The sequence below is a fragment of the Piliocolobus tephrosceles genome, chromosome 4, assembly GCF_002776525.5.
Source record: "Piliocolobus tephrosceles isolate RC106 chromosome 4, ASM277652v3, whole genome shotgun sequence".
NCBI lineage: Eukaryota > Metazoa > Chordata > Mammalia > Primates > Cercopithecidae > Piliocolobus > Piliocolobus tephrosceles.
Window position 1 is genome coordinate 161,354,610 of NC_045437.1, and position 24,939 is coordinate 161,379,548.

The following is a 24,939-nucleotide window of genomic DNA, read 5'->3' on the forward strand; positions in this document are numbered from 1 at the left end:
AACTCTCACCTTTTCTTCTGCTTTATGAGAATATTGTAACAAGGTGTACTACCTTAAGACCCTTTGACTACATGGAGAAATAAAGGAGGGAGTTATGCCAATTACTGGAGAATTTCGGCAGTCAAATAGAAGATCTGGGCAATCTGGGCCAGAAATATATATATAATATATATGTGTATATATGTATGTGTGTATACACACAACACACACACCTCTATATATATGTACAACATTTTCTCCTTTAAACGAAGGTTTTCTAGGCTTGAATAAACCAGACACTGCTCTCTTGTACTGTTTCGCAAACTGTGCTTGGATACTCTCTCCTTGTTTTCAGGAGTGTTTTATTTTTAAATTATGATATTCCACTGAATGAGAAATGACCAGGGCTTCACAGAGATTTCATGAAAGGAGGGCCACAAAGGAAGACCCCAGGGCAGGCCGGTGCAGAGGCACTCTAAGAGGTACAGAGGTTTGCACCAATTGCTAGGATTTAATCATTAATCGGAAGGGGTCCAAGCCAGGAACCAAGGGTATGCCCCAAGCCTCATTTACCCGCCTTGTCATCACCCTGCCCGCTAGTACATTTCAGGGTCTCTAAACCCTCCCTGCATGCAAGCCCAGGCACAGTCCTGCCAGGTCTCACACCAGAGCACACCCCAGTACAAACTCCCCAGGACCGCGGCGCCGGCTGGCTGCCTCGGTGCCCCGCGGCCGCGTGAGCTCCCTCTTGGTGGCGGAGGGCGCATTTCAATCTGGAAACGCCCAGCCCCTAATTTGGTCTCTCAGACTGACGCCGCTCCCGGTGGGGCGGTGTGGGTGGGAGGGCGATGGGGAGGGTCCGTCCTTCTTGGATTGAGGCTGCAACCAACAGCCCAGTGAGCCTCTATTCCTGGCTGACTGCGAATCCCCCTATCCCGGGTCAGGGTCCGGGACCCTACAGAAAGACCCGTTCTCATCCTCAACCTGGCGGCCTCTGTCCGGCGGGGAAGTTCAGCTGCGGGTCAGCTCAGCTGCGGGCCAGTCAAGCCTGGTGCGCTTAGGGACCCTAGTCCCTGGTCCGCGGCCGGGCTAGGCGGAGGGGGAGGGGGAGGGGACGGGGCTGCCTCCTTTCCCAAATCCGGTCCCTAATCGCCCCATCCCCCGCCGTCTGCTCGCTTTGTACAGGCAGTCAAAACAGAGCTAGCGGCCAATTGACGGGGACGGGAAGCAAAGCCGCCTAGCGCCTCGCCCCCTCCAGCCGGCCCCCCGGGCCCCTCCTCTCGGCGCCCAGACCTTGGCCCTCCCTCCCCTTTCCCACTTCTCTCTTTGCCCTAACCTCGCCCCCATCCCCCGCTCATTTCCTCTCGCACCCGGGCTCGCCAATCCCTCTTTCCAAGTCCCTCTTCCAACCTGGCCTTCCTCTCGGGCTCGCCCCCCTTCTCCCCAATCTCCGTCTTTTCCCCTCCCTTCGCCCTCCCCCCCTTCCTTCTTCTTCCCCTCACCCAACCCTCGCTCCCCTCGTTCCTCGGCCCCTGATCTCTCCCTTATTCTGTCCCCGCCCACTCTGCGCCGGCCTCTCAGTCCGGGTTGAGCCCCACGTGTGGACGGCCGCGCCCCCACTGACAGCCACCGCCCGCCGGCCCGCCCAGCGCCCCGCCGGGCCTCTAAAACCCCCGCGCCGCGCCCTCCACCGCCGCATCTTCTCCAGCGTCCAGCGTCCCGCCCTCTCTCTTGCTGGCCGCACGCCCCGGCCCCACGCACCTCCGCCTGGCTCCGCAGCCGCTGCCCGCGCTTCGTTGCCCTGTGGGACTCCGAACGAGCCCAGAGGGAACCCTCCTCTTCTTTTGGGGACGACTTTTGTTTGCTTGCCTGTTTCTTTCTGGTGACTTTTGCAGCTTTCCAAGATCCGTGCCGGAGCGCACGGGAATCCGCCGAGCTCTGCGTGCAGGCCCTTTTTTCTTTTGAGGTTCACATTTTTTAAATTTTACGCCAGGGCTTTTGTAATTTCCTCCCCCGCCCGCTGGCGGTCCTGGAGTCGCTCGGGGCTTTAGGCCGGTTATGCAACGTGTACCGCTCAGGGCTGCGGGCTGCACCTCCGCCGCGCCTCGCCGCCCACTGCGCTAGACCCGGCGCCCCGCGTCTGGCTTCGCGGGCAGCCAGGGGGCCGGTGCTCTGTCGGGGTCTCCAGCTAGAGCAGGCAGCCCGAGCCCGAGGGAGTCCCCGGAGCCGAAGAAGGGCTTATTAGACCTTGACTTTTTTCTGAGCATCGCAAATTTTGTCTTTTGATCACTCCCTCTTCGCGGGTCTAGGGCCGCGCGCTTTCAGCGCCGGCGATGGGGAGAAGACGGCGGCTGTGTCTCCAGCCCTACTTCCTGTGGCTGGGCTGTGTGGCGCTCTGGGCGCAGGGCACGGCCGGCCAGCCTCAGCCTCCTCCGCCCAAACCGCCTCGGCCCCAGCCGCCGCCGCAACAGGTCCGGTCCGCTACAACAGGCTCTGAAGGCGGGTTTCTGGCGCCCGAGTATCGCGAGGAGGGTGCCGCAGTGGCCAGTCGCGTCCGCCGGCGCGGACAGCAGGACGTGCTCAGAGGGTAAGTGGGCAAGCGGCCCCGCACCTAAGGCTCCGACTTGGGGGAGGGGGGAATCCTCAGTTTGGCGGCTTTCCGGTCCACTGGGTCCCTGACCCTTCTGCTGGAGCCTAGAGCTGGAGCCCCCTTCGCCAGGACATCCAGGAGCCAAAGACCCCCAGGAGCGCGTCCCCCTTTTCCTTCCCAAACCCGTAGCTCAGCGGGCGGAAAGCCCTCTCTCCGGGGTCGGGCGGCGGATGGTTAGGGGGCCTGGGGATGCGGCTCGCGGAGCGTGCGCAGAGTCCGCGGTGCGGGAACAGGTTCTGAATGTCGGGCGGAAGGCGGGCCTGGGTCCGCCTGCTGCAGGGGCCGGAGGAGCCTGCTTGCTCTCCTCCGTCGGGGGCGCAGCTCGTGAGCCTTTTGTTTGAGGACGTGTGCAGGGTTCACAGCTCACCTTCTTAATCGTCAACCCGAGCGCTCCACCTTGCGACGCGCTTTCCTTGACACGTCGGGGCCAAAGTAACAGTTGATCAAGAAGGAATGGATTCGGAAAGGAGGGCAAGGATTCTTTGGAACGCAGTGGTCCCTTTGTTCTCTGCATCTGGAAGCTAGAATAGTAGAAAATTATATGTTTCCATGTCTCTTTTCGCCCTTTAAAAAGGCAGGCAAGGGACGACAGATGAAAGGCAGTGTTTAGACGTTTCTGACCCTCCTGCATTCCAGCATCTAGCTCTTTTGCTTCCACGTCTGCCTCCCAATCCCCAAGAATTTGAAGTGTAATTTTGATTTGTTTTTTTGTCCTGAAATCTACTCGCTCGGGGCATTGCTTACGAAGACCGTTTATATGTTACTGCACCCCTCTCCCTATCTATGTGTGACCGCGCTTGTCCATCACAGGCCCAACGTATGCGGCTCCAGATTCCACTCCTACTGCTGCCCTGGATGGAAGACGCTCCCTGGAGGAAACCAGTGCATTGTCCGTGAGTGCTTGGCAGGGATCGCAGCTTGGGGCAGCGAGCTCGGCCCTATCTCCAGCCGACCTCTTGCACTCAGCCATTTGGACGCACAATTGCCTTTAAAATCAAGTGATCACATTGCACCGATAATCGGGACGCGGTCCCATTTGAATAGTGGGGAAGACTCAACCGGTTTGAGTCAGTTGAGACTTCACTTCTAGACTCTATTGAAGGGCAATAATGATAAAGGTTTCAAAGATAATTGAAAGTTTTATCTTTCTATGTCTATTAATACAAATTGGAAGAGGAGTGGAGCAATTATTGAGATAACTCAAAACCACTTTTTCCGTAAAAAAATCCAGATAAGACCACATGTTGTTATGCAAATTATCAAGCTTTTAACTCCGATTGAGGTTTAGGCCTTTTGAAGATCAAGGTTTCTTAGGCATTTATATAAAACCGCTTTCTTATTTCTGGTTTTATCTCAACAATTACATAACCTAGATAGGAAAGGAGCATTCTCACGGATTTAGTGTTGACCTAAGTTAACAAACTTTTAACTCTTAAAGAGGGGCTTGACTGTTTTTTGTTTTTACTTTTTGGAAGACATTTGAATTTAGAGTTTCCAAACCCCAAACCTCAATAGTGTGCAGTAGATTTCCAAAGTATGAATCTTAGACCTTGAAAAATTCTGTATCTCTGACCTTAAAAGTTTTGATTATTTTATTCTGTTTCCAAAGTGTATAACCAATTCTCCACGTTCTAATTGGAGAGCTCATTAGTTACTAGCCTCATAGCTGTAAATTTGTGACTTGCAGTGTGACTGGCCTTCTCCTGTGTGTTCATGTAGCACAACCACATTTGTCTTGTTGGGAGGAGAGCCAGGTATCATAGACAGCACGTTCATTTAGATCCAGTCTTGACTTTAGATTGACCTCCATGTTCTCCAGGGAAAAAATAATTATGCAACTGTGAACAGAGAAAAAGGGCAAGCCGCACTAACCAAGGGATAATAAGGATGTAGTGGCATTTCTGACTCTATATTTATTGGTTTTGTGGGTTTGAGATAGATACTTAATGTAATTTCTGGGCAGTTTTTTAAAAAGGGATGAAATCTCAAGTGTCATAAAGACTAATTTCTTCTTATTTTTTCTACCTTAAAATCCCACTATCTCCAATGGCAAAAATAGGAAACAACTGTATCATTTAAAGTGACTTATAAATATTTTAAACAAATCTTCTGATTATAATAAGCCTTTGCTTTATTTTTTAAAAGAAAAAGTTCTGCATTCTTTTCTTTCCAACACAGAAGTCATATGTGAGGCATTAATGGAGGGTGCGTTTACTCTTTCAGGCCAGTAGGGCATTACCATGGCTGCTTTAAACTTACACGGTTTTTTAGAATCCTGAAACAGCTAACGTCACTCATCGCACACCTGCCATACTAGCTGGGAGTGACTTAGGCACTGCGGAAAGTCTGACTCACTAAATGTAATGAATGTGACTGCCATTATTGAGTTGGAGAGCAGCCGAGGAGGAGGGTTTGGTTCATGGTACGTGTTGAAAATCTGTAAAGTCAGATTTTATTGGATCAGTGTGGAATGGGAATTCCAGAGAGCACAGCCTTCCAGAATATTTGCAGTAGAAATATATGTATGGCCCACTGATCACTGGTAGAAGATCAGCTTTGAAAATCTTAGGGTAACAGTGACTATTGTAATCCGCATTTTCCGATACTTGAAATATTTGGATGCTTGTGAGATACATTGGAATTTGCATGTATCAGAAATCTATAAAAAGAGTAAACTTTGAAATGATCTTTATATTTACAAGAAACATTTATAACACTTGTATCAAGAAGTGTCTACAAAAATACTTCTCATAAGCACATCTAAAATTTCTAGTACCTAAGATTATTAAACAGTGCACAAAACAGGAAAAATGTAATACCTTTATATTCTATTGCATGAGTCTCATTTAATGCTAACAGCCTGCATTCAATTCAGTAGTTCATTTAGTCTGACATTTAAAATGATCATATGTAGAGGTAATAAATGAAATGAAACCAATATAAACTCAAAATCAAGAATTTTAATTCCAGGCCTTCCTGATGATAATGAATTAAGTAAATTATTATATTTATTGAACTTATCTGTATCACGCCATTTAGCAAAATAAATTATCTGAGACAATTTACAAAAAAGAAAATAAGTAAAATACAAACAGAAAATCAAAACCAAATATTAATTTTCTCATACATTTGTACCTCAGCATTCTGTTAATATAGAAAAATAAAAAATGGTCAACTTTTTTGACCATGTTTTGACCATTAAAAAATGGTCAACAGAATTTTAATGTTTGACTTTGACAGGCTTTATAAGGAGAAGATATTGAAAAGAAACTACAATTCCCCAAGTTCTGGAAACCTAATGCATTTTGATTTGAGTCTCTATGTTTTGTTGGTATTGTTCTTAGTTGTAGCCTAGAAAAATTGCTGAAGTACTTCCAAACTTGCAAATATTCATTTCCAAAAGCACAGAATTGACATTCTCACCTTTTTTTTTAATCTTCTTAGAATGTGAAGCAATGAAAAAATTTGCTTATTTATATATTGTGAAATTATGCAATGAATAGTATTTTGATCAATATAATAGCAGTGGGATGAGGTTGGCTGGATTAATAACATTTGAGACCTGACGAAACGTCAGAGCATTCCAATGTAACTCCCTTATGTTATGCTACCAAATGAAAAAACTGGACTCAGAAGGGCTGTGGGTTTTTCTGGAGCTCACAGCGGCAATGGCAGAGTGAGAACTCAACTTCAGACCTTTTGGGTGCTATGTATTCTTTACCTGGCCATGTGACTTCTCACAGCATCACTGAAGTCTCAGCCCCTAGGTCCTGTCTCCCTCTCCCTCTGGCATTTCTAGGTCTCATAGTTTTAGTAATTGTGGGAGGGAGAGATACTCAGTAAGTGTACCATAGTCTGAGGCCTGTGTGGGGCAAAAGGGCCTCAGCATTCTTGCCTCTTACTGGCTCACAGATACAAAGTATATACCTGTATCCTTGACGGATAATTGCCTGAGAACACTCAGTCTGCAGCCCGTCAAACCTTCATTTGGTTTGGAACCCGGGTGGGGGTACTTTGAGTCTCCTCTCTTAAGCCTAGACTAAATATTGGCTTTCTGGGGGAGGAGAGAAATTTGAAATAAAACAATGTTTTAATGCACATTTGTCATTGGAAAATTACTGGTGATCAGAAACTGTAGCATATTTTAAGAAGTAAGAGTCGACTCCATGGCAGGAAACATATTCTTACCTAAAAGATTTTTATCTTAAATCACAGTATTTGACACTATTCACTTTTTCTTTTTATTCATTTGAGACAGGACCTCGCTGTCACTCAGGCTGGAATGCAGTGGCATGATCACAGCTCACTGCAGCCTTAACCTCTCGGACTCAAGCCACCTTCCGACCTCAGCCTCCTGAGTAACTGGGACTATGGACACATGCCAATGTGCAAGGCTAATTTTTTAAAAAGAATTTCGTAGCGATGGGGTCTGCCTATGTTGCCCAGGCTGGTCTCCAGCTTCCGGGCTCAAGTGATCCATTTACCTAGGGCTCCCAAGGTGCTGGGATTACAGACATGAGCCACCGTACCCAGCCCACTATTTTCATTGATAAGAAGTACTAATGCTGATAGTAGTGTATGGATGTCAGAAGGCATCTTGGGGAAGAAAAACAATTAGTTTACTTCTGCAGGAAATGCTCTTTACATTGTTGAGGGTCCCAGACCTGTTTGAAAGTTGTGGGACCTTTTCCCTAGCTACAGCCAGTGTCAGGGCATTTCCAGACTTTCTTCTTGTCTTTATATATCCAGTCATGGCATGAGCATTAAAGTACACAGCTCTTGTGCTGAAAGAGAGAATTCAATTATGATTATAGAGATAAATCTCTCAGCTCCTAAATGAACTGTCTCTAAATATGGGAGAGACTTCCCATTCGAAGGTACTTGCCTACAAGTTTGGAGTATCTGTGGTATGTACTGTGTCAGTGGGCCTAACATTCTTTGCTGTGATGACCCTCATACCTTTCTGTTCATTGGAGGTCACAGCTGCAGGAGGCTTTGACTCTCTCCACCATAAAAATGCCACAGAAGCTTTTCTGAGCAGCAGGAGTAAGCTAAGTTGTGGAGAAAATATGGAAGGAGAAAGGCTGTAGGAGGAGAGAGGGAATTATTGAGGGGACCAAACATTGATCACAGGGTAGGTCAGATACCAGCCCAGAAGGAATGTGCATGGAACGTTTGAGGCTTGGCCAAGTCATTAGGACCAGAGCCTCTGGTTCAGCCAATTTCATGTTCTCTGGCTCCTGTGAAGGCTTTTGCATAGTGGGCTGTGGTTTCTCTGTTCCTGCAACTCTCCCAACTACCTAGAATCAAGACTGTCTTCTCTGGGTGAATTCTGCATTGTAAACTCTCAGTCTTTAATGAAAGAGACAACCTGTATCAATAAGACAATTGAAGATTTAGGATTATGCAAATTTTTTCCTTATTGCAAAGCTTTAAATGTTTATTATAAAAATAATAATCCATACATAAACTCATCATGCAGTGAGGTCCATTGCACTGTTTGGTGAAAGTTCTTTTAGACCTTTTAAAGTCAGTAAATACACACACACACACACACACACACACACGTATTTTAAACTTAAAAGCCTGTACTTTATTTTATTCTACCATGTTTTCATTCTGTAACGTTTACTTACGTATGACTTTATTTTTATTTCTATTTTTCCATAAGTTATTGGGGTACAGGTGGTATTTAGTTGCACGAGTAAGTCCTTTAATGGTGATTTGTGAGATTTTGGTGCACCAATCACCTGAGCAGTGTACACTGCACCATATTTGTAGTCATTTATCCCTCACCCCCTGCCACTCTTTCTCCCAAGTCCCCAACGTCCATTGTATCATTCTTATGCCTTCGTGTCCTCATAGCTTAGCTCCCACGTATCAGTGAGAACATACAATGTTTGCTTTTCCATTCCTGAATTACATCACTTAGAATAATAAGTCTCCAACCACATCCAGGCCTCTACAAATGCTGTTAATTCATTCCTTTTTATGGCTGCATAGTATTCCACTATATATATGTTATATATTTCACAGTTACGTGTGTGTGTGTGTGTGTGTATATATATATATATATGTAACAGTTTCTTTATCCATTTGTTGATTGATGGGCATTTGGGTTGGTTCCACGATTTTTCAATTTTGAATTGTGCTGCTATACACGTGCATGTGCAAGTACCTTTTCTGAATAATGACTTCTTTTCCTCTGGGTAGATACCCAGTAGTGGGATTGCTGGATCAAATGGTAGTTCTACTTTTTTAGCCACTATGGAAAACGGTGTGGAGATTCCTTAAAGGATTTATGCAATTTGAACCAGCTTCATTTATTTACATGTTATCATAAGGATACCTATGAGACTTATTCCCAAGTCTACAATGGGTAATTTTATTGCATATCTGAAGTTAGACATTTACATCATATATTTTATCTTAGTTTTTCAGACTTTTTACTTTTAAATACAGCTTTCTTGTTTTGTAAACTATGGTTTATTACATAGTTATTCATTCATTTTCCTATTGTGCTTTCTACAGCGATTTGTAGAAATAGTTGTGGAGATGGATTTTGTTCCCGTCCTAACATGTGTACGTGTTCCAGTGGGCAAATATCACCAACCTGTGGATCAAAATCAAGTATGTTTCTTACTTGTGGCCTTTTCACTGCATTTTTTTTGAGCTTTGGAGTAAATGCTAAAGGTCCTTCCCAAAAAGGATATAAATCCGTGATTATTTTCCTCACATACTAGGTGTGTATTAATCTTTAGAGTAAAAATCTTCAGTGACTTGTCGCCTTAAGTGGGTGATGGTTTTCAACAAGAAAAATGCTTTAATTCTGGTGCAGGAGCCATATGTCTATGCAGAAACAGTTTAAGAATTCAGTGAAGAAGTAACTCTTGGTGAATAATAGCTATGACCTAACTAGGTTTTTACTCTGTGCCAGGGAGTTTTAAGTGTTATTATTTTAGTTAATCCTTACATCAACGTTATGAGATACTGTTAATACCCCATTTTACAGAGTAGCAAAGTAAAGCACACATAATTTAATTAACTGGCCCAAGGAAATACAGACCTGAATCCAGGTATTCTGATGCCTAAGTGTGTAGTCTCAAACACTAGGCTATATTTTTTGCCTTTGCTTAACAGGTGTTTTGTGGGCTATCTAAGGGGGAAGGAGAAGAGAACTCAAAGGCAGCATATGTTTATTGAGTACTTACCAGATACGTTACACATATGGACCTATTTTGCTTCACATGTATTAACTGCCAACACCTACGTAAGGTAATTATAACTGTGGACTATGATTGTGTGATTCATGATCCAATTAGAAATTGTTGGGTTCTTAAGGTTGAAGATTAATCTTTTAGCCTAGTATTTAAGATAACATTATAACAAGGCAGAAGCAAGATTGTTTATTTAATTGCTCAATAATTAAATAAATGCTTTTTAAAGTCTTGCCTCAAACTAGTGTGAAGTCATTATATTTTTAATATGTATTTCTTCAGATTTTCCCTTAACGAAGGTAATACAGAGTGCGTCTGACTCAGGAATAAGATTCAAGATTCATACAACAAATGCCATTGTCTTCTGATGAAACTCCTGATGAAAACTCTCTTAATTTCACTTTCTTGGAATCTGCTATTTCCCTAGGTTTTTAAAACCTATCATTCAAATTCATCATGATTTCTTGACCACTTTAACCAGAACATTTCATCCCCAACTTAACCTGAACCTCTCTCTCTTGCCTGGTTGCCTACAAGATACTGTTGCCCATATATTCATTATCCTATCCTTAGTTTTCTCATATTTGCCTTTGGCAAAAAACCCAATCCTAGAGGAATTTTAAGATTCAGTTTCTTAATTCCTCTACCTGGGAGCTGGGACATTCTCTGGGCTGCTCTTTGTTTGTGGTATATAATTTAGCATGGGATCTGTGCATTCATTTGGCCTTGGGCAATGAGTTCCTTCCATTTCATCAGGAACTTTTCTAACCCCCTCAATCATCATCCTGTGGGACCTTGCTAAAGCTTTTGGCACTATTAATTGCTATCTTTTTGAAATGCTGTTTTTCATTTTTCTTTGAAACACCATTGACTTTTATAATTCCAGTGGCCCTCAGTGCTCCTTTTCTTGATCATTACTTTTTATTCTCTTTTCTGTATCTTCATCAGTCTTTCATTGGAGGTTTAGTGTTCCTGAGTACTGCCCTGCCTGGGTGAACTCATTAACATATATGTTTTCAATGACTACCAATATGTTGATAACTCATAATACTTATCTACACTGGAGATCCCAACACTGACCTCCACACTCATATGTTCTCGTTCCCGTTTGACATCTCCCCTCAAGAAATAGCAAGCAATTGAAACTTAGTAGCATGTCTAAAAGGCAACTGAATTTATTGCTGACCACAGGCTACTTGAACCACAGTTCCTCCTGCCTCGGCAAATGGCTCTGCCATCCAGCCGGTGCTTAAGTAACTGCTGCTTCTCTTTCTCTATGTCGACTCTTTGAACAAGTCCTGTAGGCTTTACTGGAAAATAATTATCTCAGATTTATCTTTTCCTTTCCATCTCCACTGCTACCATGTGGTGCAAGCTGTCCTCATCCTTCTCCCAGACTCTCGCCCTCTTCAAATCCATTCTCTGCAGAGCAGCTAGAGTAATCTTTTAAAAATATAGATTACATCACTTCACTCTCTCATTTAAATCCTTTCAGTGACTACCTGTTGCATTTGGGATATAAGGAAAACCCTTGGGTGGCCGAGGACGCCCTGTGTTAGCTGATTGTCCTCTGCCTGGGTCTTCAAGATCTCTTCCCTGTCTGCCTCTTTTTAACCACAGGAATCTCTCTGTTCTTCAGAAGAAACCTTTTACCATCCTAAGGTCTTTTGATTTGCTGGTTCTTCTCTCTCTGAAGTTCCTCCTTGGTACTTTTAATATCTGGCTCATTCTCATCCTTCATATCTCAGTGTAAATGTCTCCTCTGAGTAGTCTTGTCTGGTGCTGGTATCTAAGCTCCTTCTTGGCTCCAGGCTAGTCTCCTTCACAATGGTTTACTTCAAACAGTTTATCACAGTCTATAATTACTTTGTGGTATTTGTTTACCTGTGTTTTCCATAACTCCCTATTGGAATTTCAAGCTCTGTGAGGATAGCCTTCAAGTCCATTATGACAGTACTGCACTGAGCTGGAATGATGGGCACTCAGCTCCTGCATTCTGAATGGAGACAAAAGTACCTCCTGCTTGCCAAAAACTATGCTGCTAGTCACCTTCTGTTTATTTTTTTTTAACATTGAAAGTGTTTTAAATGCATCCTGAATAACATGTTACCACAGATATGCCCCTGTGTGCACTTATAAAGAAATAATGAATAAAAATATGTTTGGGTCATAATATTTCCTTCTGTAAGATATAATTGTCATTGAATAGGATAATTGAGTTTATAGTTTTATAACCTCTCACATATACTATAGTTTTGGTGACTGATGTTTTTACTTTTTTGTTATTGCTCTTTGCAGTTCAGCAGTGCAGCGTGAGATGCATGAATGGTGGGACTTGTGCAGATGACCACTGCCAGTGCCAGAAAGGATATATTGGAACTTATTGTGGACAACGTAAGGGACATTAGAATCAACTTTATTTATTAGAAATCATTTGATTTGCTGGATATTTCATATTAAGTTATAATTTAAGGTCTCATAAATCCTGTGATCTTTTGAAAAAACAATTTTATATAGCAAACCTTACCTTAAAACTGAATTTCTAATTTTTATCCTGTAAGAATTTTTCTAATTCTTTTAGAATTTTGTGCTTTAGAGCAGTGATGTTCTTGAATAGTAACCAGTCAACAACTGGTAACTAGTGCTTTAGCAAATGTGACAGTCTCACAGATTTTCTGTGATTTATTTGTTTTCCTTTATCTGGCTCCATAAGACATGTATACTTTCCTGAAAAAAAAAATGAGCAAGTTTTCTCTGATGTATCTCTTTCCATTTTACTTCTTCTTTCCCTCCCCAGTTCCCTCTTTATACCTATGATTTTTTAGAACTTCTCAAAATTAAACACAGGAGAGCCAATCTGATGAATTATCCTGTGTTCAAATATATTTAATACTAAGATACAGGGTGATGAAATGATTTTTTTTTTTTTTTTTGTATTTTTTAGTAGAGACAGGGTTTCACCATGTTAGCCAGGATGGTCTTGATCTCCTGACCTCGTGATCCGCCTGTCTCGGCCTCGATGAAATGATTTTTAAAAATCAGATGTTATTGTGAAACAGGGAGCAAAGCTGGTCCTTTCACTGGGGAATGCCCTGTATGAATCAAGAAATAACCTTTTAGCAAGAGTGTAAGGATTGTAGTTTCTGGATTGTGACGCATCACTGGGGAACATTTTGGGTAGTATTCTCTAAACTGGGATATTTTTCGGAATTCACATATTTTGAAGTAATGTCACTTGATATGACATTAAAGAAGTGTGATTTATGAAATTGAATCACAAATAGTAAGTCCCTTTTTACTTTATTTGCATTTTTACCTGATTTAGACTGTAGGTTCCGTGCTCATCTTCAAGGCTTCTTTAAGGATTGCTGGTCTCTTTTTCAAACATAGAAAACCCAAGTCTTAGGTGTAAAAGAATATCTAGCTTGTTTTCAGTTAACATTATTTTATTTTTGTTGCAATAAAAAATTTTTTTAGATTGTGGTAAAATATACCTAACAGCATTTACCATTTTAACCATTTTTAAGTGTATAGTTCAGTGGCATTAAGTCCATTCACACTGTTGTGTAACCATCATCACCATCCATCTCCAGAATTCTTTTCATCTTGGAAAACTGAAACTCTGTACCCATTAAACAATAACCCCCATTCCCTCTCCCCTGCCCCTGGCAACCATCATTTACTTTCTGTCTCTATGAATCTGACTACTTCAGGTATTTCATAGAAGTGTAAGCATGAAGCATTTGGCCTTTGGTGACTGGTTTATTATACTTAACATAGTGCCCTCAAGGTTCATCCATGTTTTAGCATGGGTCATTTTAAAGGCAAAATATTATTTCACTATATGAATATACGACATTTTGTTTATCCAGTCATCTTTTGATGGACATTTGAGTTGCTTTCACCTTTTGGCTATTGTGAATAATGCTGAAATATCTGTTTGGGCCCTTGCTTTCAGTTCTTTTGGGTGTATACCCAGAAGCGGAATTGCTGGATTACATGATAATTGTATTTTTAATTTTTTGAAATGCTGCCATACTGTTTTCCACAGAAGCTGCACTGTCTTCCATTCCCACTAGCAGTGCACAAGGGCTCCACTGTACATGCTTGCCAACCCTTGTTGTTTTCTTTTTTTCTTTAAATAATAATAATCATGCTAATGAATGTGAAGTTGTATCTCCTGCTTGTTGCAGTAATTTCCAAGGTTTTCTTCTAGTTAAGGTATTTATGGTGATTATAGCTTTCTATTTATTAGTGCTATAAAGTTTTCTTTAGAATAATTTTATATAAAATAGGAGTATCCATTTAAAGAAAAATATTCTGTTAAGGTCAGGGGTAGGCCAACTTTTTTTGTAAAGGTCAGAGAGTATATATTTGATACCTTGCTTTCTCCATTGCAAATACTCAGCTCTGCCATTGTAGTGCAAAAGTGACCATAGATACTATGTAAATGAAAGAGCTAGGGTGTATTTCAGCAAAATTGCATACTTTATAGATGCTGGAATTTGAATTTCATACAATTTTCACTTGTGACCGAGTATTATTTCTTTGATTTTTCAACTACTTAAAAGTGTCAAAATTCCTCTTAGCTCATGGGAAGTACAAAAGTAAGCAGTGGCCCAGATACAGCCTTTGGGCCATAGTTTGCAGATTCCTTGTGTGGATGGTTCTCAAGTATGACAAGAGGAGATTGACTGAAGTTTGAGAAATGGAGGATGAATAGGAGGCAATAATAGGAGGGGACCAATGTATTAACTTCTGTAGGCTAGGGTTGTCCAGGGGAGACCAAGAAAGAACTGGACAACAGTGGAACAGATAAATGCAGCAGAGTTTCTTGTTCCATGGATGATACTTCTTCTATATTTTCTTTGTACATTCAGGTGTTTCCTACATTTTCTACAACAGTCTTCTGTTTATAACCAGAAAAGAAAGACAGAAGTCTATCACAAACACAGTATTCATAAAAAGATAGATTGATATATATTTTTAGGCCTTAGAAAAGTGTTAGGAGATCTGATTGTAACTCTGTTTTGCAAAGTTCCATAACCAATGAAGAGACACATCTATCCTTGTTGAAACACATCCTTTTGCTCTGTAGAGGGAAAAATGAAAATTAGAATCACAGCAGAAAGAGCCTTGCCTTACCTCAACTGATCTTTCAGAGTATTTGCTCAAATCTATCCTGAAATTAGCTGTCTTCAGTCTGAATTAAACTGCTCTCCGTGCCTTGGGCGTACGTGTGTACGTATGTATGAGGGTTGTACAGAACACGCTCTAGTGGGTGTGTCTCTTGTTCTTCACACAGGAATGGGAAGGCAGGGGATGGAAAGGACTTTACTCTTCTAAAATGCTTTGATGTTCTTCCACCCCTGTGTCAGATCATATTTATGTTACCACATTTTCCAGTGAGAGGAAAAGCAACGTAGAAAATGAGCATATACTGAACATTTGTTCTCTAGATTTCTCGTGGGATGACATCTTCCTTGTCTGATGTTTATCTCAGGGGTAATAGAACATATGGAGGAAGCAAAATGTGTAACAAGCATAATTTATTTGTCAGCAATTAAGAAGGTAAAGGTCGGTGAAACCCCATCTCTACTAAAGATAACAACAACAACAAAAATTAGCTGGGCATGGTGGCAGGTGCCTGTAGTCCCAGCTACTTGGGAGACTGAGGCAGGAGAATGGCGGGAACCCGGGAGGCGGAGCTTGCAGTGAGCCGAGATGGCGCCACTGCACTCCAGCCTGGGCGACAGAGCGAGACTCCATCTCAAAAAAAAAAAAAAAGGAAAAGGAGGTAAAGATATGATAACTAATAGATTATCAGCTCAAGGAATGGTGTAAGGAAGATGTTTTCCAAGTCGTCTTATATGGAAAGAGTGTTACAGTACTGAAAGCAAAGAAGCAGATGGAGCATTTTTCAATTTATGAATCCAGAAAAGTCTTGGAAATAGGATGCTTGCTAAAATGAACATTATAACACATTTAGACTGCTTAGCTGCTTTCCTGGAAACAGGCAGCACTTCTTAGAAAGCATTTTTCCATTTCATCCATTTCATTCAGCAATGTTGATTAACTACTGTGAACAGGTAAGATGATACCCTGGCCGCATATTCTGGTAGAAATGACAGTTAATACTAAAAAGGTAAATACCTAATCCACATTTAGGTAGTGAGAAGTTTTAGGAGAAGAACAAAGCAGGCTAAGGGGGAAGAGAGTCTGGGTCAGGATTAGCAGTTGTCTGCTATTTTACATCAGGGGTCTCTGAGAAGGTGACATTGAAACACAGACCTGAGTCTGTGCTTTTAAATCTATGGGAAAATTATTCTGGACAAGGGAAAAGTAAATTTAAAGGACCTGAAGTGGGAACAAATTCCATGTATTTTGGAAACAGTAAGATCCATGTCCCTGAAGTAAAGTGGGGAAAGGAAAAATGGTAAGAATTGAGTTTGGAGAGGGAGTTGTAGGGCCTTGTAGGCCAAGGAGCAAAATTTGGACTATAGCTTAAATATTATGGGAAGACATTGGAGCATTTTGAGCAGTGGTGTTCTGTGATCTGGTTGACATTAAAAAAAAAAAAATCACCCTGTCTGCTGTGTTGAGCCTGGATTATAACAGAGAAAAGGAAAGGGCCATGTAGGAGGCTACCACAGCGGTGCTAGTGAACGATGCTGCAGCTTTAGTCATTGAAGATGTGGTGAGTGGTTGGATTGAGCTTGTATTTTGGAGGTATACTGTGATGGACCAAGCATGGTGGATTAAAAAACATAGAAAAAGTAAAGATCAAAAGTGACAAGGAGAGGGTTTTGGTGGAACTCCTGGATCATTTCCAGTTATGGGAAAGATTGTATAGGGAGTGGGTTGGGTAAGGAGTGGTGGGGCTGAGGGCAAGAGTTTTGTTCTGGATTCATTATATTGAGAAATCTGTCAGACTTATAAGTGCAAAGATCTATGAACTCTGATCTTTCGAGAGAGGCTGGACATGGAGATATAAATTTGGGAGCATATAGACTGAATTATTGTATAGATAATATTTTAATCATAGGCCTAGATAAAGATCATTAGGAAGTTTTTGTAGCTAAAGAAGAGAGTTGAAAACAGAGACCCAATTCAGTCCAACACTGTGAGATGGAGAAGAGGAAAAGAAGCCAGCAAAGAAGAGTGAGAAAGAATGGACATGAGGATGGAATGAAAACTGAGAGTGTGGTATCCTAGAAAACAAAGGAAGAAGGCAGCACCGATAGTAAAGATTTATACCTTCCTATGTCAGACAATAGGCTTTTGTTTCTTTCCTCTTATTAACATTTTAACTTGGTTTATAATGCTATTTTTCTAACACATTTGTGTAGAAATTACAATCATAATTTCAGACTTGACTTATGCCCAAGTGTCTGCATCTCTGCTGAGTTGTAAAGTGGTCTAATAAAAACGTGTACTTGACATGTTACCTAGCACAAAGTAAGTGCTCAGTAAATATCTGTTGAATAAAAATGTTCTCTAAATGTCTGAGCTTCTACAGTATGCAGCCAACCCACACAGGGAAAATAGTGTGTTTTCCCCTTTGAAGATTTTGGAGGGCAGCTGAGAAACCAGCTCATATTTCTATCTGTAGTAAATCTTTTGCTCTCTTGCCTTTGACACCACTGTCATGCTAGGTGTAAGCATAGTTTTCTTCCTGAGTGGTCAGCATTCCTTCTGTGGTGGAAATTTAGGCATTTTCAAATTTTTTTTTCTGACTCCAGTTGAAATGTAAGTTGCTGTTTCTATTCTTTTTTGTTACAAAAAATGTTATTTTGTAAAATACCTTTCATCATAATTTATTTGAAAAAAGGAAATTCACTATTTTTGTTTTTTTCTTCTACTTTTATCTGTATTTCCTGCTTCTCTTCTTTTGCTCTTTAATGTAAACTTCGGCTGCTGCAGACATCTTGTCTTACAGAACATTTTTGTACAAATGTTCTGTAGTTAGAAGGGAATTAAGAATGTAGAATACCTTCAGCGTGCAGTGACCGTGCACTTTGTCTCATATGCTATTTTATTTAGTCCTCAAACGTCTGTAGGGGAGGAACTGTTAAGTCTCTTTTTGCAGACCAGGAAGCTAACAATCAGAGAGAGGGTGTGGTGAGTAAGTGCTGGGGACAGCAGAGCTCATTATCTGTTCACTGCACCATTCTGCCTCACGAAGTACTTGAAAAAATGCTGTGAAATGTTGACGTGCGAGAGTTTGCTGAGTTTGTGCAGTCTATCAGATACCACAATAGGTGATGGGGATTCAAAGGCAAACAGATCTGGTCCTTGTCCTGGGGGAACCCACTCTCACATGAGAGACAGAAATACAAGCAAATGGTTATATCAGTGGCCCTTGTTTTTTTTTGTTCATAGGATCCCTTTACATTTTTAAAAATTATTGAGGTCCTCAAATGTCTTTTGTTTATATGAGTTCCATCAATATTTATAATGTTAGAAATTAAAATTGAGAAATCTAAAATATTTATTGATTCATTAAAAGTAACAAGAAACTCATATTACAAGTTAAGATAAATATTTTTTATAAACAAAAACTATAATTTGCAAACCTCCAAAAATCTTTAGTGAAAACGGAGGCATTGATAATCTAACCTAGACAGATTAGATTAGCTTTAATTGGTAATGGGCCAGCTCTTTCTAGGAGAAGCTCAAGGTTCATCCAGCCTTGTTCTACCTGGGAATTGGAAACTCTGTTTTGGAAAACCCTGGGAGAAGCCCTTCCTCCATTTACCGGAGGTTGTGTTCTGAGTGTTACAATTAGTGTGTACGGCTCTTCCCCAAAGGCTGGCATCGTGATGAGTGATGAGAGAACACATGTGGGAAAATGACTGTAATTTAAATTTCCTACAACTCAATAGCATTTAAAGAAAATTCCACACATTTTAATTGATCGTATTACTTTGGACTTAGTATTTTGCAGTGTATGTTTTTAACAATTGATTTTTTAAATCTTTCTTTTAAAAAAATTTAATTGTATTTTAATTTCTGGGATATATGTGCAGGACATGCAGGTTTGTTGCATAGGTAAACGTGTGCCATGGTGCCATGGTAGTTTGTTGCATCTGTCAACCCATCACCTAGGTATTAAGCCCTGCATGCATTAGCTATTTATCCTGAAGTTCTCCCTCCCCCTGCCCTCCCCAGACAGGCCCCAGTGTGTGTTGTTCCTCTCCCAGTGTCCATGTGTTCTCATCGTTCAGCTCCCACTTATAAGTGAGAACATGCGATGTTTTCTGTTTTCTGTTCCTGTGTTAGTTTGCTGAGGATAATGGCTTTCACCTCCATCCATGTCCCTGCAAAGGACATTATCTTGTTCCTTTTTGTGGCTGCGTAATATTCCATGGTGTATATCTGCCACATTTTCTTTATCCAGTGTATCATTGATGGGCATTTGGATTGATTCCATGTCTTTGCTATTGTGAATAGTGCTGCAATGAACATACGCGTGCATGTAGAAATCTTCAAATCCTGGCAATTGTTTCTATGGAATTACTGCACAGAATGCTCTGATAGGTTTTGTTTTTTCCCACCTTCCCATCCATCTTTATTTTTTTCATGCTCCTTGTGGCCTTTTTTCCTTTTCCTTTCTGCTTCGTATTTACTTATATTTCAAGTCTGCCCATATTTCAAGGCAGTGATGAGTGGGAAGTGCTATATAGGACTCAGCTGGAGACAGGTGAAGAAACAGAAAGATGTGGTTCCTAGGGAGCTGTACTCGTGCAGTGACACACAGAATCATGCCCTTAATTGAAGTGTAACTATCAACAAATGCCTCTGAGGCCATTGGCACAGTGACTCTTTAAGGTCAAGATCATCTTTTATTTCCAAGTGCATTTTGGTCTTCTGACCATTATCAGCAGAACAGAAATCACTCCATGCATTCTGGAGATGATAGGCAGTCTATCTGGTTCAACATACCTGATAAGGAAATAACAGCATTACTGTGCTACTAGATATCAGTATACTTATTGAGTTTCCCATTTTTGATATGTACCTCACTTGAAGTGCTTTGCCCCCCACTTTCCTTTAATTTGAATAATCAGTGTCCTTCATCTCCATTTATGGACACAGGTCATAGAATATAATCCTCTAATTCATTTGTGAGGACAAATGTTTCAATTGGGTGGGTAGATTGGGAGACATACTCTCAGTATCGGTATTTTCTCCTGGAGGAGACGTGATTCTTGAATTCAGCTCTCTTCATTATGGATCATGGGAATACTAAGGTTCCAAGGATTCTAGAGAGTGTGATCTTTTAGGCTGAGCTGAGCTGCAGTGCAGAGCAGTGCAGTGCGGAGAGGGGAGTGGTTCAAGTTGACTGGCTCCCTCTGGGCTCATGCAACCCCAACTCCTGATCTCCCAGGTCACAAGGCTAAAGGAGCAAAAGAGAGTGTGTTTTGCGTGTTTGTCAGCATGACTTTGAAAACATTTGGATTGTGAGTTAATTTTACATGAAAGAACATATTATGCTTACACAGTTTTTTTCCCCTTTCTTTTCTTCTATGACCTGCACATAGTCTACACATTGGTTACTTCTTTTGGCATTTTATAGCTAACATTGATGGCATTTTCCCCCCTTTTCTTGGTTTTGCCCTTCCAGCTTTACCTTTTTTCCCCCCTTTGCTTCCTTTTCTTCTCTGAATTTTGCTTTTTCCCTTTATTACCATATCATTTTTATTTTTTCTTACTACATTTTCTCCTCCTGCTCCTTTCCTGTGCTACCTGGATCAGCCTCTTTCTTCCTTCATTTCCCCATATTTTATTCATTCCTTACCGGTGAAAATATAGATTATAGGGTTAGTAGATGGAAATTGAGGGTCGAGTAGTTACATTCTCACTAAATGAGCATGAGAGCCAGTGAATATGATTCTGATTAAAAAAAAAAAAAACCTTTTACCAAACACTTGCTTAACAGTGTGATCTACATGATGTGTGTAAGCTTTTGTCTGAATATACTTAAATATATTTACTTAAATTTAAGATGTGAACTTTAACCTGTGTAATTTACACAAGTTGCAGTTTAATTTAATGTAATTTACTGTAATTTAACATAAGATCCTTTATGGGCAGCATCACTGCACTACTCTTTTGTGCTTGGAGGCTGGCTATATAATGAGCTTCTTGCTGTTTTTGTATGCAGCTGTCTGTGAAAATGGGTGTCAGAATGGTGGACGCTGTATCGGACCCAACCGCTGTGCTTGTGTCTATGGATTCACTGGTCCACAGTGTGAAAGAGGTAAGAAGAGAAATGAGAACCTCACTTTCTGAAGAAGTCTATTTTATTGTAAAAATGTGCAATTTTTTGTTATTCAATGAAGATTCTGCTAATGAAATCGTATTTTTACTCTTCTTTGATTATGTCTCTAAGTTGAATGGTAAGATTTTGAGACATAACTAACAGTGGCAGAAGCATGTCAACTTTTTCCACCAGTGAACTCAGTTTGGGCAGCCAATTCTGGGGCTATGGCTCTAGGGTAATTTTGAGTGAGTGGCAAATTCTAATAATGTGCTTAATTCAAATTAGGAGGCATTGTTGAAAGTACTGCTTCTGTTAAAAATGAAATAGTGTCAGACTATCCTTGGCTGCAAACCCCACAAAATCTGACATAAATTGTCCTAAGCCATAAGGAAATGTATAGCATTTCACAACAAAAAGCCCCAAGCTAGTGGGCCTCAGGTAGGATGTGATCAAGGCTTTTACCTGTAACAAGGCTTTACCCTGTTACTCTGTTTCTCTTGACCCCGCCCTCCTTTATGTTTCACTTTTTATCCTACCGTGAAGTTCTTTGTGCTTGTAAGATGGCTGTCAGCAGTCACTCAGGAAACATGTTTCCTTTTCACCTCTTGAGACAGAAAACATCACCTCCAACTGTGGACCAGCAATAGCCTCCAGAGATACTTTGTATGCTGCATGGCTTAAGCTTGAGTTTTAAAATGGTTCATGGCAAAGTGGGTGCTGGTGGTGGTAATGTGTTTGATGTAGACTTACCAGGACCTGTCCTTGCAGCAGATGATTTAAGCTTCGCCAGATTCACATGGAAGGGATGATTGGGTATCTGAAGCCAATAGAGCTTCCTTTGGGTAAGAGAAAAGGGGTGGAGGGATGGATGCTGGGTAGGCATCCCACATTGTCCAACTTATTCATGAAAATGGTCAGTCAAGCCAATGTGAAACCAATTTACTTTGATTTGAATAGCAGTTAAACTCATGACCTATAGACTGCTGAAAATCTCTGGCATTGATCCCTCATTATGGATCATGGGAATATTTATGTTTCAAGGATTCTAGAGAGTGTGATCTCTTAGGTTGAGCTGAGTTGCAGTGCAGGGCAGTGCAGTGGCAAGAGGGGAGTGGCTCAAGTTTGCTGGCTCCCTCTAGGCCTGCGGAAGCCTGACTCCTGGTCTCCCAGGTCACACGTACAAAGGAGCAAAAGAGTGTGTGTGCTGTGTGTAAGCTACCTAAAATAATGTCTTGATGGTAAACAGCTTCATGACATACCAAAGAAGTTAAATGTTATAAAATGTGATAAGTAATTAACGCTGATCCATAACAGTAAAAAGAAGGTTGAGCTAAAAGTAATATTACATAATCATTCATTGTTATTTACTTCCTCAGTGCATTTTTCCAGAGCTTGTTGTGGCATCAAGTTGTACAGAACTTTCTTTATTGTGAAACTAGAATATATGAAATTATGTCAATTAAATATTACAGATAAGTAGGGATCAAGGTTTATATACGTATAAGCGACTTAGACTTAGAGTTGTGAAATAAGCCTTATATTTTAAAAATTATACTCATTACCCTGACAAAACTTCATCTTGCTTTTCAAGTTTAATCTTGAGAAGAAACTGAGAAATTACAATTATATGGTGAAGTCTGAAAAGTAAAATATTTTTTCACATACACTTGGATATATATACACACCAAGGTATTTTTATTATTTTTAATGTAATTGAGATTTCTTGGAACTGAAGTACATTCCACAAATGATAGAGTTTAATGTTACACTTAGGATGAATTTAAATGTCTTTACCAGATGCCTTTATTTGGGAAAGAAAAATTAATTATGAAATGTTAGCATAGAAAGATAAATTATTCAGAATGGAATAACACACATTTCTTAGATAACGCTAAGTTTATTTGAACATCGTAGAATGTAGAATAAATTTAAAATTTCAAACATTAATTGGTAGAGATGATCTTCATTTTTCTGGGAGTCATGTAAACTTTGTAGCTCTTTCATCCTGAAGCAGATTTGAAAGTCAAGTTGTAATTGGCAAAGAAATTGGGTGAGTAGTTTCAACTCAGAGGCTTCCAGGAATTGCGTCATTATTTTTCAACAGTTATTCATTCATTAGATTTGTTAGTCCTCATTAATTTCTGAGAATTCAATAAAGACTTCCATATATTTTACATGTACAGTAGCATGTTTTCAGAAAAAAATATAAGATTAATTAGCTAATGGATTACCCTTAGTGATATTTTTTAAATGTTGGTTTGTTTCTTAAAAGTCTTATTACTTACTACCCTTCAGATGGAAGTTCTAAAGCTTCGTTTCTTCCAAAGGAGTTAGCAAGTTCCACTCTTAGATAGCAACCATGAACTTTAGTATTTTAAAGAGATGTTTTACATTGAATTTATACATGTGTAATAACCCGTTCTACTGAAAATGAAGTTCATAATATTTTTCAAGAAACATTGTGTCTGTGTAGACACAAAAAGAGTAACTCACTTATGTTGAAGTTAGTGAGTAAGCTCATGTGCCCTATTAACGTTTGAAGTTTACATATATATTTTAAAATTACTGAATTTCAAAATATATATTCTTTGTTCTCTTAAAAAAAAGACCCTTGTAAAATCAGAGATATTTGTTCCTCCTTAATGTAGAACACATAATTTCCCTTTAAATTGGCCTCCTGGGATCAGTCATATGATAAAACGTGGCTGCTTTTCCAGCTATCTGGGCTTTTGGCAGACTGGTATCTAGACCCAGAGACTGACTAGTAACCAATGGCTGGCATGATTATGGTATTTAACTTGAGTCTGGGTGCTGGGTAACCTGAACTTCTTTGGAGTTCTCTTTTCACACTTGGTAATATGTACAATGACCTTTTATACTTAGCATCAAAAAAAAAAAAAAAAAAAAGAGTTCTTGTGACAACAGACTAATTGTAAAATGCAGGCAGCTCATTTGTGGCCATGGCATATGAAGGTACTGAATTCTTTATGTATCTCTTTCCAAACAAATGTAATTTGAAAAAAAGATAAATATCTCACTTAATATACACTTGAGATTGAACAGAAACGGAGTCAGCATTCGATGTTGAGGCTCGATGGGTTTTTTTCCCTAATACTTAAAATGTACCTTATGTTTTATCAGTAGAAACTTGGAGGGGTTGGGTAGACAAGAAATACATTTACCTAAGGAATTTCTGAACCAAATAGATGATTACTTGATCACAAATATGGCCTGTCTAGAGTCCTGCTTTCAACTTTTTTGACTTAAAAGATTGTTGAAATCTTCTTTTGTAATGGAATTTTCCTTGAGGTTTATATAAGGCCCATCTGTTAGAAGTATATCCTAGACCCTTTTAAGTTATACATAAATTACTACTACAAATGGTTTTTATCATGTAAACATGACTTCCCTAAAATAGTATGCAAATTGTGTAAAATTTCAAATAATCTGGTGCTTAGTAACATTTCCCTTAAAGTGAACATTTTTTAGTACAACTTAAAGGTAAAAAAGGACTAGAAAATTACTTTTTAATTATTGACACTTTAAAGAAAAATGACTTTTCTTAATCTGCATCTTCAGTGAAAAAAAAAGGTGAGATCAAGTTGCAAATGTTAGAGTTCAAAACATCTAAACTTTCAAGCCTTCATGTAAAATGAACATAGATTGATTTACATTTAGGTTACCTTTTATGAAATCATCTAGTTATAGAAACTAATGCGTGAACCCAGGTCTAAAAGCGTGCTGAGAAGGAGTCACTCCATCTCTGCCTGAATATCTCTGGTCAGGGGCTCTCACTCACTCACCCCATTACAAAACAGTCCTGCTCA

At 40.4% G+C, this 24,939-nt stretch overlaps 1 protein-coding gene across 1 annotated transcript in view; it reads left to right on the forward strand.

Annotated features, from left to right (window-relative positions):
* Positions 1 to 1,671: 1,671 nt before the first annotated feature.
* The window catches only part of FBN2 (fibrillin 2), a 270,107-nt gene continuing 246,839 nt past the window's right edge, over positions 1,672 to 24,939 (forward strand). Inside the window, exons 1-5 of the mRNA XM_023196889.3 lie at positions 1,672 to 2,566; positions 3,440 to 3,522; positions 9,161 to 9,259; positions 12,145 to 12,240; positions 21,014 to 21,109. Of these exons, the coding sequence (XP_023052657.2) occupies positions 2,313 to 2,566; positions 3,440 to 3,522; positions 9,161 to 9,259; positions 12,145 to 12,240; positions 21,014 to 21,109 (628 nt within the window). The 5' untranslated portion in view covers positions 1,672 to 2,312. The remainder of the gene's footprint in view (positions 2,567 to 3,439; positions 3,523 to 9,160; positions 9,260 to 12,144; positions 12,241 to 21,013; positions 21,110 to 24,939) is intronic.